Source organism: Perca fluviatilis, chromosome 2 (genome assembly GCF_010015445.1).
Source record: "Perca fluviatilis chromosome 2, GENO_Pfluv_1.0, whole genome shotgun sequence".
Classification (NCBI taxonomy): Eukaryota; Metazoa; Chordata; class Actinopteri; order Perciformes; family Percidae; genus Perca; species Perca fluviatilis.
The window spans coordinates 19774292-19790371 of NC_053113.1; the positions used below are offsets into that span (position 1 = coordinate 19774292).

General features: G+C 41.1%; 1 protein-coding gene across 4 annotated transcripts in view; it reads left to right on the plus strand.

Moving 5' to 3' along the window:
* The window catches only part of numbl (NUMB like endocytic adaptor protein), a 58807-nt gene that overhangs the window by 38535 nt on the left and 4192 nt on the right, over positions 1-16080 (plus strand). For 2 of the 4 annotated variants that reach the window (XM_039785246.1, XM_039785238.1), the window contains 6 exons: positions 2456-2606; positions 5739-5813; positions 7632-7706; positions 10459-10599; positions 11719-11923; positions 12440-12709. In XM_039785246.1, the coding sequence (XP_039641180.1) occupies positions 2481-2606; positions 5739-5813; positions 7632-7706; positions 10459-10599; positions 11719-11923; positions 12440-12709 (892 nt within the window). In that variant the 5' untranslated portion in view covers positions 2456-2480. Of the gene's footprint in view, positions 1-1286; positions 1388-2455; positions 2607-5738; positions 5814-7631; positions 7707-10458; positions 10600-11718; positions 11924-12439; positions 12710-16080 lie in introns of those variants that run through there. The other 2 variants (XM_039785222.1, XM_039785228.1) reach the window with 2 other exon arrangements.

Here is a 16080-nt window from a genome sequence, read left to right on the forward strand (position 1 = left end):
TCATGAACATTAGACAATATAGTCTGTGTTTTAACATGGGGTTATCGAGGGGATGTAATCATCAGGCTTCAAATCCATAGTTTGAGGTGAAGTGGAATATATATATAAATATTTTATCCTTTTTATAATGATTAAATAAATACTTGTGTGTTGAGGTGCTGGAGTGGTTGGTGTTGGTGATGAATTCAGGTTCAGTTTTAATCATTTGGTCTGTAGCTTTGAACATCCATACTGGAAAATGTAATGTTACAGTGAAAGAACATAATAAGTTTGTCTTGATATTTCTTGTACAGCCAAAGTATTTACTATATTTAATCTGAAACATTTAAGTGCTCGACCTCTCTTGTCACTTTACAAGATAGTACAATAGAAAATGTGTAGGATAGATTTTATTAGACTCTATATTAATCTGTGTCAGTGTTTTTTATTCTACAATTTCGCTGGTTTGTTGGTCTTTCTTTCTATCCTTATCCGTCTCCTTTTGGCCTGTTAAACTTTGCTGTCAAACCACACAGCCCCCACACATTTCCATATTATTAGAACTGGATGACTGATGGATAATCAAAAGTAAAATTGCATGTGTTGCAGCACTAATTTTCTCACCCCATTCCTCAATCCTCCACTTCTTCCAGTCAGTTTTCACTTGTGCCAGTACCCTCAGTTCACATCATTTCATTTCTGTGTCTTTGCCCTGTGGCTTGGCATCAGAAGCCTATTTGCTTACTCCTCCTCCTCCCCCTCTTCCTTCTCCTCTGCTGCCGTCCCAAACCATATGAGGGCAGTTACAGGGCATGCTGTATTCCCTAACCAGCACCTCCTTTCCCCCATCCTGTCCCATATACTGTAAGTCCCCCCCTCAAACTCCCTTGTGGGGTGTATCAGATAGCTTTTACCCCTTCATATACCTTCTGCCAGCCAGGTGCCAGTCAGTTGGCACTTTTCCCAGACATGACTGGCACAAGCCTCAACGTGTGCACGTCGAGCTGCAGAGGGGCTTGTGTGTGTTTTTTGTGTGTGCACTTGGCAGAGGACGCATGCCTCACATGCCAGAAATGAGCAAAGCCACTCGAGCTGTTTCATTTGAATACTCTGCATTACTCACACGCCTGAGTGTGTGTGTGAGACGCACGGGAATACACTCTTCCTGCACGCCTGACTTTGACACCCATTACCAGTACCATAGCAGTGATTATGAGAAGGGATGTGTCTGTGTGTATATATATATTTGCTTGTAAACCATGTGTGTATGGCAGAGCAGAGAGAGGATTTCTTCCCTTTAGTATACAGATCACTGCTTACACATGGACATTACATATCTTCAGTGTAATATTTGTGCGCTTTCACGCCCTGCTATAGCCAGGATGCCGACTCATGGGGCAACCAGATGGTAAGAAAATAATGCAAGTATGCTCTTTACTCAGATTAACCAAAGAGATATGGAATAATGAAAGCAGAAAGGGACAAAGAGAAACATTTTCTCTTGATTGTGCTGTATTTGCAAGAATTTTGCAAAAGGAATTGAAGCTTGCTGGTGTGTCTCTTACCAGAAAAGTGCTCTAAAAGTAAAGAACATGTAGAGAGACACAAAAGTGGATTTAGGATAAACAGCAGGAAGAGGGACAGTAAAGTCAAATTCCACACAAACAACTTTAAATGAGCTGGTGATGCAGTTAATTCAGTCTTGAAAAAGAACGTAAGCTAGGAGAGATGCTCTTATTCTTCTCCAGATCTTCTGTTGAGGGGGGGATGTGACTGTGGAGGAATGAAAACAGTAATTATCATTTTTAAGCAGGTCATGTTTTGATGGCGTCATGTTTCATTGTGCTGGGAAATTAGCATCGCTAAACAGGCCAGCGGGCTGAATGGTCTAATTAAGCAGTGCAGGGAGAATTGTGTGTGCTCGGAGAAGTACAGGAGTGTGTGTGTGTGTGTGTGTGTGTTGTGATCAGCATTCGCTCAGTGTTCTTGATTCTTGGGGAGATGAAAGCCCACCCTATGCTTTGTGTTCATTAGCGTTAACGTTCTACCTTTGTGATTTGCACAGACTGTCTCTGAATGGAGAATCAATGGAGCATTATGGTGGGAATTGTTTATGACGCTAATGTACTGACTGCCTTGTTAGGGATGATTACTGCATAATGAGTTTGAGCTAATCAATGAAACCCATCCCACTTCGCCCATTATCCTGTGTGAAACAGTACTACAGTTTCTGTTCAAAGCTCTCAAACTGCATTTCTTTAAATTATAGTTTTATTGCATTTAATTAGCTTTTAATGAGCCTTACTGATAAATTGAGAAAATGCTGTTTGTTTTTTTTGTGTGTTAAAGGGAGTCAGCTGGCTGTGATGTCATGGATTTTCGGGTGTTTGGAAATTTTGAGCGTATTGCAGAGCTAATCTGTGGCCTCCCTGCCTGTGCTACACTACTAAACCAACGTCCCTTCCTTTGTCCACAGTACCAGGGAGCACGTGACCCCGGAGATGAACAAGCTTCGTCAGAGCCTGAGGAGGAAGAAGCCCACCTACGTGCCAGAGGCCAGCAGACCGCATCAGTGGCAGGCTGACGAGGAGGCTGTACGTAAGGGCAAATGTAACTTCCCTGTTCGGGTGAGTATCCACAGCTGGTTCAGTTCTGCTCCATTCTTGAAACCGTAACAGGAAGATTTTACTATAAACTCACATCATAACCATGACAAACAGTATAATTCTGCATCATTAACATTTGTCATTATTAAAAAGGGCAATAAAATAACACTCTGTTAATGAATATGTGTGTGTATATATATATATATATATATATATATATATATATATATATATATATATATATATATATATATATATATATATACTGTATATGACAAAATGTCACAAGTTCATGAATGTAATGTCCCATTTTAGGTGAGGAGTAACTTTACTCTGTGTATATAGTGACATGATCCTCAGCTAAATAAATCAGAGGGTCATGCAAAAGGGCAAATTAAAGTTTCCTGGATTGAGGCCTGGACCACAGTACTTAGTTAACAAAACTTGTGTCAGTGCATTCTGTTTAAGGGTGCTCAACAATAACAGGTGCACTGGATGCTCATTTATTCAGCACTTTATCCTTGAACATCAGAGAAGAAGAGCAAACCCAGAATCTGCTACTGGACAAAGCTGTCTAAGATGCTCTATTTACACCTCATACATGTAGGTCTGTTATATAAAAGCATCACACTGTATTCTGAAATTTGTTTTTAAATGTATTGTCTGAGATTTAGGTTTTGAGATTTTGTTTATTTTTTGCATATCTGAAAGGAATAGTTTGGCATTTTGGAAAATGTGCTTGTTGGAGCCAGGATGTGATTATCTTAGCTTAGCATAAAGACTGGAAACAAGGGGGAGCAGCTAGCCTGGCTCATTATGCTAAACTAAGCCAATATATCTGCTGGATGTAGCTTTATATTCAGTGTACAGATATAAGACTGTTATCAATCTTCTCATCTAACTGGATGCAAGAGAGCGAATAAGCGTATTTTTCAAACAGTTTTTAAAAAAAACACATGACGCCTCATTTGAATTTTGAGATTATAATGGGCTGGGTGTGAGACAAAAATATTTAGCGCTTTAATGTCCGTCTTATCATAAAGGTAATAAGGTAATTTAGGTAAATACACCAACAATTGACATGAATCGTGTATTGTAAATTGACTGTATCAAACAAACATGGCAGAGTTTGATATCAACATTGACCATTGAACTTTGTGTATTGGTTGCATGTCATATTGGCAACATGGGGTATTTAAGCTTTTGCTATTTATTTACTTGTGTATCTAATGGATTTTTTTATCCTTTTATCGAAACCATGTGGTAATTAAAATGCCTTGAATGAGTCATATGCAATCAGTTCATATAATGGACATTATTGATGGCCCCATTTACCGATAACCAGCTTCAGTCGGAGTGTGTAGCTGTATGCTTATTGGTTAGAGTAAAAATGATTTGTTGAAGGGCTGGAGAGACAATGACGGTAAGAGATGGAGGAAAGAGAGGGAGTAATGACATTGAGGTGGGGTTGTAGATTAGGGAGACCACAGGAAATGACAGGGTGAGGGATAAGGGCACACAGAGAAGACGGAGAGACAATGTAAGATTTGTTATGAATGAGCGAGAGAGATATAGAACTGAATAAGAGAAGGGCAGCATACCGAATGAAAAAGAAAAATTCAAGTAGAGAGAGAAAGATAACAAAGGAAGAGAAGAGTGTTAGAAAAGGCAGTGTGAGTGGCAAGCTAAGGGAAAATGGTCCTGATGGTAATGCTCCACAGAGATCGCGATGAGAGGGGCAGCAAAGTGGAGCTTGGAGCTTTTCAAACGAGGGATGGTAGCACTAAAAAACCTCTCAGTCTCTTTATTGTAGCTTTTCTTTCCTCCTCGTTCCCCTGTTAATTTTTTCTTTCTTAAATCTCCGCCTTCTCTCCATTTTCACTCCAAATGTATTCACAAGTCATGCACTATTAATGCCCCTTAAGAGCTGCTGAACTGTACCAGAGGGAAGAAAACAGTGTTCTTGTGCTCAATCAATGCTGAGAGAAAAGTTGAGGAGTTTGGAAAGTTTTGAAAAAGGGCCTGCTGGAAAGTTTACCTAGTGAAGCAAACACACACAAATATTACATGTGTCCTCATTAGTCATCATTGTTTTGTTGATTGATTTTTTTTTCTCCATACTGGCTCGCTCCTACCACCTTCGCTTCCTCAGGATATGGAAAGTAGTATAGACAGAAGTCCTGTTATACTTGTGACATTAGCATGTATGACACTATGCTAGATGTCTACCTTAGAGCAAAAACTCTATTAGATGACTGCATAGTAAACAGGCAAAACTTCACTCAAGAACCTGTGTGAGTACAGGTGTAATATTATTTACACCAATGTCTCTCTGAAAAATATGAAGTGCATCAACGTGTGGAATTTTCCATCAAATCCGTCTTCACCTCTATCAGCTGTAACCAAGACACTCACATCAAACTGATCAATGATCATAGAACCTGGTAACCATTGGCAATATTCATTAAACAGTCACAAACCACAAACCACCATAAAGTAGCTGTTTTCTCCTCACCAGTTTCTGCGCAAAACCGTTCACCACCTCATTAAAATCCAGGGCTCTGACTAGATTGCTAGATGCTAATTTCTAATCATTCACTCTGAACATTTTCCACTTTATAAAACAAAAACAACTTTTCATGTTAATTTCCTCACAAACTCTCAGTCATTAATTCTATGTGGAGTTCTCTTCCCCACATGCGTGTGCATCTAACGATGACACCACTCAAAAAACTGTCTATTCTTGTTTTGCAAGCTCAAAACAAGAGATATTTTAGTTCAGGGAGCAATCTTCCTGAAACTCAGAGCACTCTGTAAAACTAAATCCTGTGGGCTCTCCGTAGACCACAGAGCAGACCACTGGAGAGACAACAAATGGGGATGTGAGGCTATAAATTATTAAAGTCCCTCTCTCTCTCCTGTCCTTATTATCAGCAGCAACATGCAGCTGTAAATCCAGTATGGGTGCTTATTACTGTAGCTACTGTACTTACCTTAGTTATAGCACTCATAGAAATACTGATAGGGACTAATGAGGCTTTGTTTGCCTTTATGTCACTTTGTTTCTTTCTTTTCAGTTCAGCTCAGTCAGAAAGAATCAGCATCTGTTCGTTTCTTTTGTCTATTAACATTTCTGCTCTCTTTTCTCTGCAGTACCTGGGGTTGGTCGAGGTGGAGGAGTCGAGAGGAATGCACGTATGCGAGGATGCAGTGAAGAAGCTAAAAGTTGTAAGTATCCCACACACTAACATAGACACACTTACACACACACCCACACACACACACACACACAGTGTGTCTGCGTTAGTGCTGCAGAACTAGAGGTTCATTTCATTGTGTGCGAGGCAGTTAAAATACTCACCCTAAGGATCTACAAACGTCACAGGAGCTCATTACAGACCCAGTTGCACAAAGCTCATTGCTTAAAGTATTGACCAAGGAACGCACAGGCATGCGCACGCGCGCGCATACACACACACACACACACACACACACACACACACACACACACACACACACACACACACACACACACACACACACACGTTCAATACTGTCTGCAGTGACCTTCCCTTCTAGTTATTTCTTGTTATTTCATCTCCCTCATCGCCCTCCATGGTGGGTCTTATTCCATATCTGTCTGATCCCAAGATCTAGGCACATGGGAACATAAACACATATAAAATACACACACACACACACACACACACACACACACACACACACACACACACACACACACACACACACACACACACACACACACACACACATACACACAGTTTGCCTCCCTGGGAAGCTGGATATGTACAGGAAGCGTGTGAACAGAGTGACACAGACTGGCCTGTGTCAGACAGCCACACACACTTGGCAGTGAAGAATACAGGAGTCTGTGTCACTTTCTTCACAGTCTTCACACGTGTAACCTCGGCTTTTGCTTTTTTGATAAAACTGGAATTAAACTTGACTTCCATAAAAAAATCAAGTTGCCCAACAAAACTGCCGAGCACCACATTTTCTACATTTAGTGTACACTCATCCGAAACCTGACTCCCCCAAGTAGGATTGTAACTTTATCTAACAAAGGACACCACTTTGTCAGAAAATCTCAGTTAACTGAATCATAGCCAGAAGAAATATTTCATACATTCATTCGTCTCCCTCTCCTCTCACCATTGCTTCCTTTCATGTGTTTTTCTCTTTTGATTCTCCCCGCTGGATCAACTCTATTTTCTTTTCCATCAGCATCTCTTTTTTGCGCCGTTCTCGTCTCTCCACAGTTGTTCACACTGAAAACTTTTTACCAAAGTTATCTCTTTCTTTTGATTCCCCAGCTCCACCTCCTAATTTAGCTTTCCTCTCCTTCTCCACTCTTTTCCCTCTATCACTTTCAGTTTCTTTACATCTGTTCTCACTCCCACTGTCTTCCTCTCAATGGGATTATGCAAAAATTGAGGCTTGTCGCTTCACTGTGGGTTTCAAAGCCATTTCCTGCAGTGCTCTGGCTTTCGTTCCTCACACACACACACACACACACACACACACACACACACACACACACACACACACACACACACACACACACACACACACACACACACACACACACACACACACACACACACACACACACGCTTCCACACTCAGATGGAGTCATTGCTTTTTTACTCTGTATATTTTTAGACCGGCCAATGCTGAGTGTGTTATTAGCTCTGCCTGGTGCCCTCCTCTGGAGAAATGATTCTTCATGCCAGCTGGCACAGTTTTTACCTATGCCCGCCTCTCCTCTGTTAACCCACCACTACCTCATCTGCTCTTAAGTATGTAATGATCACTTTACATAACTATGAGTAGTAGTAAAAGTGGCTTGTAGCTTGTTGATCGCACCTCTGCAAGAATAAAGGAACATCTGGTGAAATGGGCAAATGATTGATATACATTCACTATGAAACTTGACCAAGTAGTAAATAATAGTAAATAATAGTAAACTTGCCTCTTGAGTTCTACATGATTTACTCTACTACTGCTACGTTTCTTTCTTTCCAGAGTGGGAAAAAGACAGTCAAGGCAGTATTGTGGGTTTCAGCAGATGGACTCAGGGTGGTGGATGACAAAACTAAGGTAAACAAACAAATTATTTGTGTGTGTTTGTGTGTGTTTGTGTGTGTGTGTGTGTGTGTGTGTGTGTGTGCCGCATCCTTCTCCTTGTTCCATCATCCCCTCTGTCTTCCCTTTCTATCTACCTAGTCATGTGGCAACAATGAGAGAGGGGAGGTGTGTGTCTTACAGTCATGTACAATACACACCACACAGGTATTCAATCTATGCCTTCATTCTTTGTCTCTGCCAACAACAAGATAGCAAAAAAAAACAGTGTCCATCCATTTTTGCAGCAGCATCTTCTTTCTTTTATATTCTCATATTCAGTTAAGACATAGAGACATTTTCCATCCTTAGACCACCAACAAAAGTCTCTTTTTGTCCCAGTTTGATGACACCACCTTAAGGCTGACAACAGAAGGTTAGACCATGCATCTACAGTCTTGATGCTCCCAGGCTGGTTTAGGCGTGTGTGTGTGTGTGTGTGTGTGTGTGTGTGTGTGTGTGTGTGTGTGTGTGTGTGTGTGTGTGTGTGTGTGTGTGTGTGTCTGCAGCTTCAGAGCTGACATATGTGACTCATGGTTTCTTTCTGAAGGTGCTTAGTGGGAGAGTGAAAATCAAGAAAACAGACACACACACACACACATGCACTTTAGGAGTGTCTGGCGGCCAGGGAGGCCTCCTACATAGTGAGTGCAGCTTGCTGTGGTTCTATTAAAAGCCGAGCAGAATAAAGAGCAGCAGAGTATAGAGGAGAGACCGAGTCCAATGGTGCAGCCTCTTTCTCTCGCTTTCCTTTTTATACGTTACGTTACGTTTTATACGAGGATGCACACATGGCCTCACCTCTCCCACCACTGCTCCCCACACTTTAATCTCCCTCCTTCCTTACCTTCAGTGATGTGTCTCATCTAAACATATTAAAGTATAAGGCTGGCAATATATTATATTTTCTTTATTATCAACAAATCTCCAAACCAACAATGAATTAAAACACTGGGGGACATGTTCCATTATTACGATGAACATGGCCAATGTAGTTTATTTTGAGTAAATCCCTGGTGCCTGAAATACTTATACCAGTGCCCCATAACAGTATTAATCTGCTTGTAAAAAATAATCCCCAAATAATGCATTATTTCTTCCTGGTTGAGTAATGTTTGCTAACAAACTCCAGTGCTCAGCTATTTTAGGAAATGATTTAGCCTTTCTTAAAATTAAACTATATATTTGTGAGAACTACAGTTCTGCTCAGCTCTACGGAGTGCTTTAACACCTTTTAATTCATTGCTTTGTTTTTACGGTCAGCAACTTTACTGTTTTTGAATCATTCTCCCTGCTCTCATCAGCATAGTGTCCAGCACCCTGTTGTTTTCAACAAAACATCTCTGATAAACCCAATGTACACTCCTTGCCCAGCACCAAACGACAGCCAGACAGACACAGTTAGTGATGTGCTGTCAAAAGGTTCAACACATTAAGATTTGATTAGATACCCAGCAGTGACAACCCTTACAGTCCTCCTTTCTTTCTCGCCTCTTCATCACCTTTTATCATCAGCTTAGCCTCCTTCTATGAATCAGCAAGCGCACTTAATAACACCCACACAACCACTATTCAGACACTTTCCCACCATCAGTGAATGTACTGTATATATGTATGTGTGTACAATAGAGACAGCAGCTCCGCATGACCTTTATAATGCATCAATAGAAAGAAATGGTGAAGTCTTTTTTGTGTGCTCAAGGCAGAGAGACTTGTCTGTGTAGATGAGACACTCTGAGTCACATTCTGCTGTCTGGTATTATTCCATTCACTGATTTTGGGACATGATTTGAGTCACCTTTAGCCACAAACAGATTAGCTTTCTGCACTTTTCATCAAAAAATACAGCTTACATGAGCATACTGAATCATAAAAACAGAAAACACACCAACACATAAAGTACCGCTAATATGTGTTTCTAGTAACACAGAGCAACTAACTGTACCAGTGATGAAGAAGCACACAAAAACACATTGCTCTCTGCTCAGCCTTTCACCTCGGTACCAGCATCCCCCTTCATTCACTAATTGGCCCACAATGAATGGACTGTTATTCTTCCAACTCTTTCTCCTTCTTTTCTCCCCCTTTCCCGTCCTCATCCACCCTCTTCCTCTTTCCTCATCCTCCCCTCTCTTTGTTTTCGGCGACACTGGAGGAGAGGGAGGAAGTGCGTGGATGAGTGTGTGAACCCTCTCTTCCCTCTCTTTCCTTCCTTCTCCCTCTCGTCTCTTGTTTTCCTTCTCTTTCTGTTTTTGGTGAGTCAAAGAGGTGAGCCGCCCAGGGCCCCCTTAATGTACACAGAGAAAGAGAAGGGCCCTCTTTTCGTTTCCTCTGTCGTGACTATAGACACTGAGACAGGCTGAATAACCCTTTTATTGAAGGAAGGGCAAGTGGTGGAAACATCCCAAAGATGAAAAGAGGGTTCAGTGTCATTAGTCTGTAGTCACTTTCTTTTCTGTCACTGGTGGATGTGAGAGGGGTTTCATGGGGTTAGCTGAAAGCAGTGTGTCAAGTACTGGATCAGTCCACAAGCTGGTGTGCTCAGTACTGAAGCTATATTTCCTGCCTGCCATCAGTTAAGCTGCTGTTAGAAAGATAAAACCATGTCAGTTATGATTTGATGCAATCTACCTGCTGAAACAATTCGATTGACTTGACTGTATTGTGTGAGCTGTCAAATCTGATTGTCTCTGACCTCTCTGTCTCTTGTTCTGTTTCTCTCTTTCAGGACCTTATTGTAGACCAGACCATAGAGAAGGTTTCATTCTGTGCCCCCGATCGTAACTATGACAAGGCCTTCTCCTACATCTGCCGAGACGGTACTACCAGACGGTGGATGTGCCATTGCTTCATGGCTCTCAAAGACTCGGTGAGGGGACAATTAACATTCCATCCACCCTTCAGGGATTTTCTCTATACTAGTTACAGAAGCTGCACTAGCTCTTGAAATCGCTCATTCAGCATTTCTTTTATCGGGCTGTCTGAAAAAATGAAATGTGTGATAAATTGGCATCCACTACAGCAATTACTATTTGAATTTGAAACCTTTATGAATTTAAGTTAAACTTCAAAACTACAGCTCCCATGAAAACGTACCAGCGTGGAAGAACAGGCACCTATGTAATTGTAACTTAGTTGCATCAACATAACATTCACAACAAAATATTCACATGTACTGCACAATCTGCCGTGCACATATAATTTACTGACACATCAACCCATTCTGTAGCATCAATCAACCAAGCACAGTTGGGGTTAGCATGATTTTTAACCTCTGGTGTTTCCTTTTGACTGATCTTGGGATGAAGGTTGTAATTTAAAGCCAACTGCAATAGAAACAATGCCATCATGTTGCATTGTGGTTTCAACCCAATGGTGGTTTCATCAGTTTAGACTGTAATTTGGATAATTTATGTGGATGCAGGAGAACGCAGCACAGACCTGCGGGATTAGGAGAGGGGATTAGACTGAAGCCTGTGGAGTTATCTGTCCATCTCTGTCTGTGTCTGTTTCCACCACACTCTCCATATCTCTATGTGCTCATCTTAAACGGAACTGTCTCTCCTATAGCAGCCGTGGCTGTCTATAGAGAGAAAAGCAGAGGATGTTAGAGAGGTGGTGGAAAAGTAGGAATACATTGCAAAAGGCAGGTTGGAATTACATTCAGAGTCATGGAGCATGGACTCATGTTGACGTTTGACAACAGTAGCGATTTGAGGTGGATCATTGCACCCTAATTCAATCTTCACTGCGACAGCTGTATTTTATGTGAATGTGTGAACTTAATGTGAAGGTTGACACAAACAACAATCATGCTTGATGCCTATAAACACTAAAAAACAGCTCTGTAGAAAGAAAACACAGTCAAGACAGCTAACAATGAATACAGTTTGAAGCGTGTAAACCCAAATTCTGTTTTAGTTGTAAATGATCAATCCAGATCAAGAGTAGATGTGACCTTGAAACTGTGTGTTTTTTGCTCCACCAGGGGGAGAGACTAAGCCATGCAGTTGGCTGTGCCTTTGCCGCCTGTCTGGAGAGGAAGCAGCGCAGGGAGAAGGAGTGCGGCGTGACGGCTTCCTTTGACGCCAGTCGCACCTCATTTGTGCGTGAGGGCTCCTTCCGCACTAACCCTTCCTGCCAGCAGAGCAGCAGCAGCGATAGAGATGACAAGCTGCAGGACAAGAAGAAAGGTAGGAGGACATTTCAAAGTGTGCACACATACGTGTGTCTTTCAAGTACTGCTCATACGGTGGGGAAATGTGAGTTCAAATGTTAAAATCGAAGCACATGGCAGGAAGGCATTTAACAATAGATCATCAATAGATTATGTATGGCAGTAATAAGGTTTGAACAGGAATGATCAGCACTTTCTTAAAATCAACTCACTTGTACCTTTTGGACAATTTTGAAATCTGTTTTTTAACCTGCAAACTTCTACTTGTAATTGCTTTACAAGATTGTACTTTCTTTTGCATCCTTATTATCATAATTTATTTACCAAATCATTTTTCCAAGTCAAAAGGTTTTAGTGTCTTTCTATTTTTTATGATGGTGTTGCTTCTTTTTGATGTTGTTGTTAAAAAATAAAGACAAAAACAAGTCTTTATGTATTTGTCTCGATGTCATTGTAAATGAGGGCTGCCCCTCAATTATTTCTCAAGTATAAATAAATAAAGGTTGAATCATGCACCCATTTCCTTCTCCAGACCAACCTTCTGCCATTCCAGCCCTCCCACCTGGCACCGCCTCCCCACCCGAGGGTGCAGCCTCCCCCATGGAGCGGCCAGAGCCTGGCGGGCCTCATGCAATCCCTCGCCGCCACGCGCCCATCGAGCAGCTGGTGCGCCAAGGCTCGTTCCGGGGATTCCCGGCCCTCAGCCAGAAGAACTCTCCCTTCAAGAGGCAGCTGTCACTCCGCCTCAATGACCTGCCATCCACACTGCAACGCAAGACCGACTTCCAGGACAAGAACCCTGGTGAGTTGAGAAATTCTTGAAGTGACACTCACAAATGCTGGTGACAGGACCTGCTGACCATCTGACCACCTGGTAAACAAAAGTTACCAGGGTCAGAAGGCCTAACTTGATGCGCCAGATGGTGTGTTAACCCAGGCACTTTCAAAAAATACCTGGCAGGTGATTGGATGACCCCTTTGTCTTTTATTTATCAATATGTAAAAGAGCTGGGGTTATTAGGGGTTATGCATTGTTTTATTTTTCAATTTATCTTAAGGATGTAGGGGAGGCTTTTTTTTAACTTAACTTAAAACCCAAGCCAGATCAGATTCAATATAATGAATATATATGAATAATATATATGAAATCTAGGGTGAGGCAATAAAAAAAGAAATTGCACAGCATAAGCCCCTCAACAGCAACAGAGTTGGTGCCTGCCTAGTGCCAGTGGTAGAGTGTCTTGAAAGTTCGATAAACAGGATGCCACATTTTCGAATGTTTGCCATAATATTAGCAATTGCTAATTGAACCTCTAATATGTGATTTGGTGGCTATGTGCAAATGACTGCTCTGTTAATGTATTCATGTACACCAATTTTTTTGTTGCACTTTTTCTTATTTGATGAAAGTAACTGGCAAATGAAAAAGGCTAATATTAAGCCATGACATTAACAGTCATTAACATTGGTCTTGTTTCTAGAGGTAATTGATCCATATTTAATTTACACTTAGTACCAAAATGCCTCTCCAATACCCACTGTGAAATCAGATGAGATTTCTGCCTTGCAAATGCAAAAAAACACATGACAAGTATTTTTGCAAACTCAAATCCCCAAATTGTTATTTGGTATTTCAAAGACGTCAAGGAATATTACTGCTGCCTGTACACACAAACAGAAAGTACACATTTGGCACTCTGTGTTCCACAGTTCCACATGCTTGTCTTCCATTGAATGCAGGCCAAGATAAAAAGCAGTAATGTGAAGTCCTGTTATTATTGCTATTAACACCAGCGCTGATGGCTGGGCCTGAGTGACTCTGAAAGCTCTTTTTACTAAGGACAATTTATAATAACTGACTTACCCCTCACAGGGGGAACACAGTGTGGTGCCACAGGATCAGAACACTCAGTAGCGAGGCTGAGTATAGTCATTAGGAGAGATGAGAAAGTTGACTGGAGGACTCCTCTGACTGGAATACTAAACCACAACATTCAACTCCCACTTTCACTCATATTCGCCCCTTTCATTTCTGTCTCTTATTCTCCCATGGTGTTTAGTGTATCTCTCTACCTCTCTTTATCACACACACACACACACACACACACACACACACACACACACACACACACACACACACACACACACACACACACACACACACACACACACACACACACACACACACACACACAGATGCACACTGCCTCCCTACTCCCTTGTGATTTTCTGAACAATGTGTGTATTGATTTGTGAGGTCAAACAGCTGTCCTGGTTAGCCTTCAGCAAGCCCTCTGCCAGCCCTTAACCTGCCACTGCACTGAGAGAAACACACACACACACACACACACACACACACACACACACACACACACACACACACACAGTGAAATCTTTAAAAGGAGACCTTGCACTTGCCTCCAGCGCCCTCTGCACCCTCCAATATAATTCAAGGCCTGTAGCCACAAAATGCACAGAGATGAGAGAGATATACATGTATGAGAAAATTGGGCTTGTGAAGGTTTGGGGTTTGTCCCACAATGGGCCCATCTGTGGTAAACGTGTTAATTTGCTTCACTTGAATCCCACTCGTCTATACATTCATTCCTCTGCATGTGCGTGAAAACTTCACCACAATGTCAAAAATGTCATCATCAAACTCCTCTTTGTCAAGTGTTTTGGACAACTGTGCATGTAGAGCATGGATGGTGTCCGCAAAAACAGGAAGGATGAGGGAGTGGAGGAGAGAAGGAGGGAATAGAGGAAGAAAGAAAATTCTCTCTCTGAGGCCTTCGTTGTGAGGGGAGGGACCAGGGGACAGCAATAGGGAATCAGATCTGGGTTTAAGGACACTGAGGCACTCTGAAGGGGAAAGTTTAAAAAGCATTTATTTTATTTCTTAGCTAAATCATTAAAACAACGCAGTGCGTTTAGGCGTTGTATAAAAAGTTTGCATTGGAACTGTATCCAGGGTTGGAAGAAGTATTCAGATCCTTTACTTAAGTAAAAGTACTAATACCACACTAAAAATTAAAAATGTCACTTAAGTAAAAGTATGTAAGTATCATCAGGAAAAAAAAAAGTAAAAGTACTCAATGCAGAAAAAATGCTGACATTTTAGAAACTGGAAATGGTCAAAAACTTTCTGTGTTTATTCGTCTCATCATTTCAGCTGTAATTGTAGGCCTATATATTGTTGGGTAGTTTTATTTTTTAACAAAACGTCGTATTTTATAAACTACATGTGTTCTGTGTGCAAAAATCTTAATTTGTAAAGTAACTAGTAACTAAAGCTGTCGGATTAATGTAGTGCATTAAAAAGTACAATATTTCTCTCTGAAATGTAGTAGAGTAGAAGTTGAAAATAGCATGAAATGAAAATACAAGTAAAGTACAAGTACCTCAAATTTGTACTTAAGTACAGTACGTTGGCCAGTAGTCTATTGGCCAGTAGTGACATGGTCCCTAAGTAAAGAGTCACATGATTGTTGTGAACAGGTAGTCACATGACAGACCATATTCAGCAGTAAATCAATCAGCAATAATCAAACACAATATAAAGACAAAAATAGCAATTAACAAGGAAAGAAAACTGAGCCAAAAATACATACCAAACATTTAAACATCTTAAGCAGAGCAGCCAATCCCATCATTTATCAGGACAACTAGAAAATTATATATACCAATCTTCTCTATGTCTCTCAGCATTCAGGGAATGTATATGTATTTATATCTGCAGTCTGTGCAGGAAAGGTTTAAAGCTGTAGTCCAAACCAAAGTCAAGACGGGAACATTATGCCGCCTTATCTCTCGGATCAGTTACAGTTGGTTTATAAATATGGATAAACTAATAAAGCCAAATTCACCTCTGTCTGAGTCATTTCAATGCACGAGACTCACAAGCCAATGACATAACCCGGCTGAAATGTACATAGAATATAACGCTACACAGTTCGGCTTGGCCTGTAGAAATGCTTGTGCACAATGCCATGTTTGTCTAAAGAATTGTGTGTTTTTGATGCGTTTTAGGTCAATAGTCTTCATCTGCTCCAGTTTCTATGCTTTTGATGCAAACTGGGTCTGTTACACAAATGAATAAATATTTTTTTTCTCCTCTTTTCTGTTTGTTCCTCTACTCAATCCTCTTCATCTCCTATTCCACCTCTTCTTTTT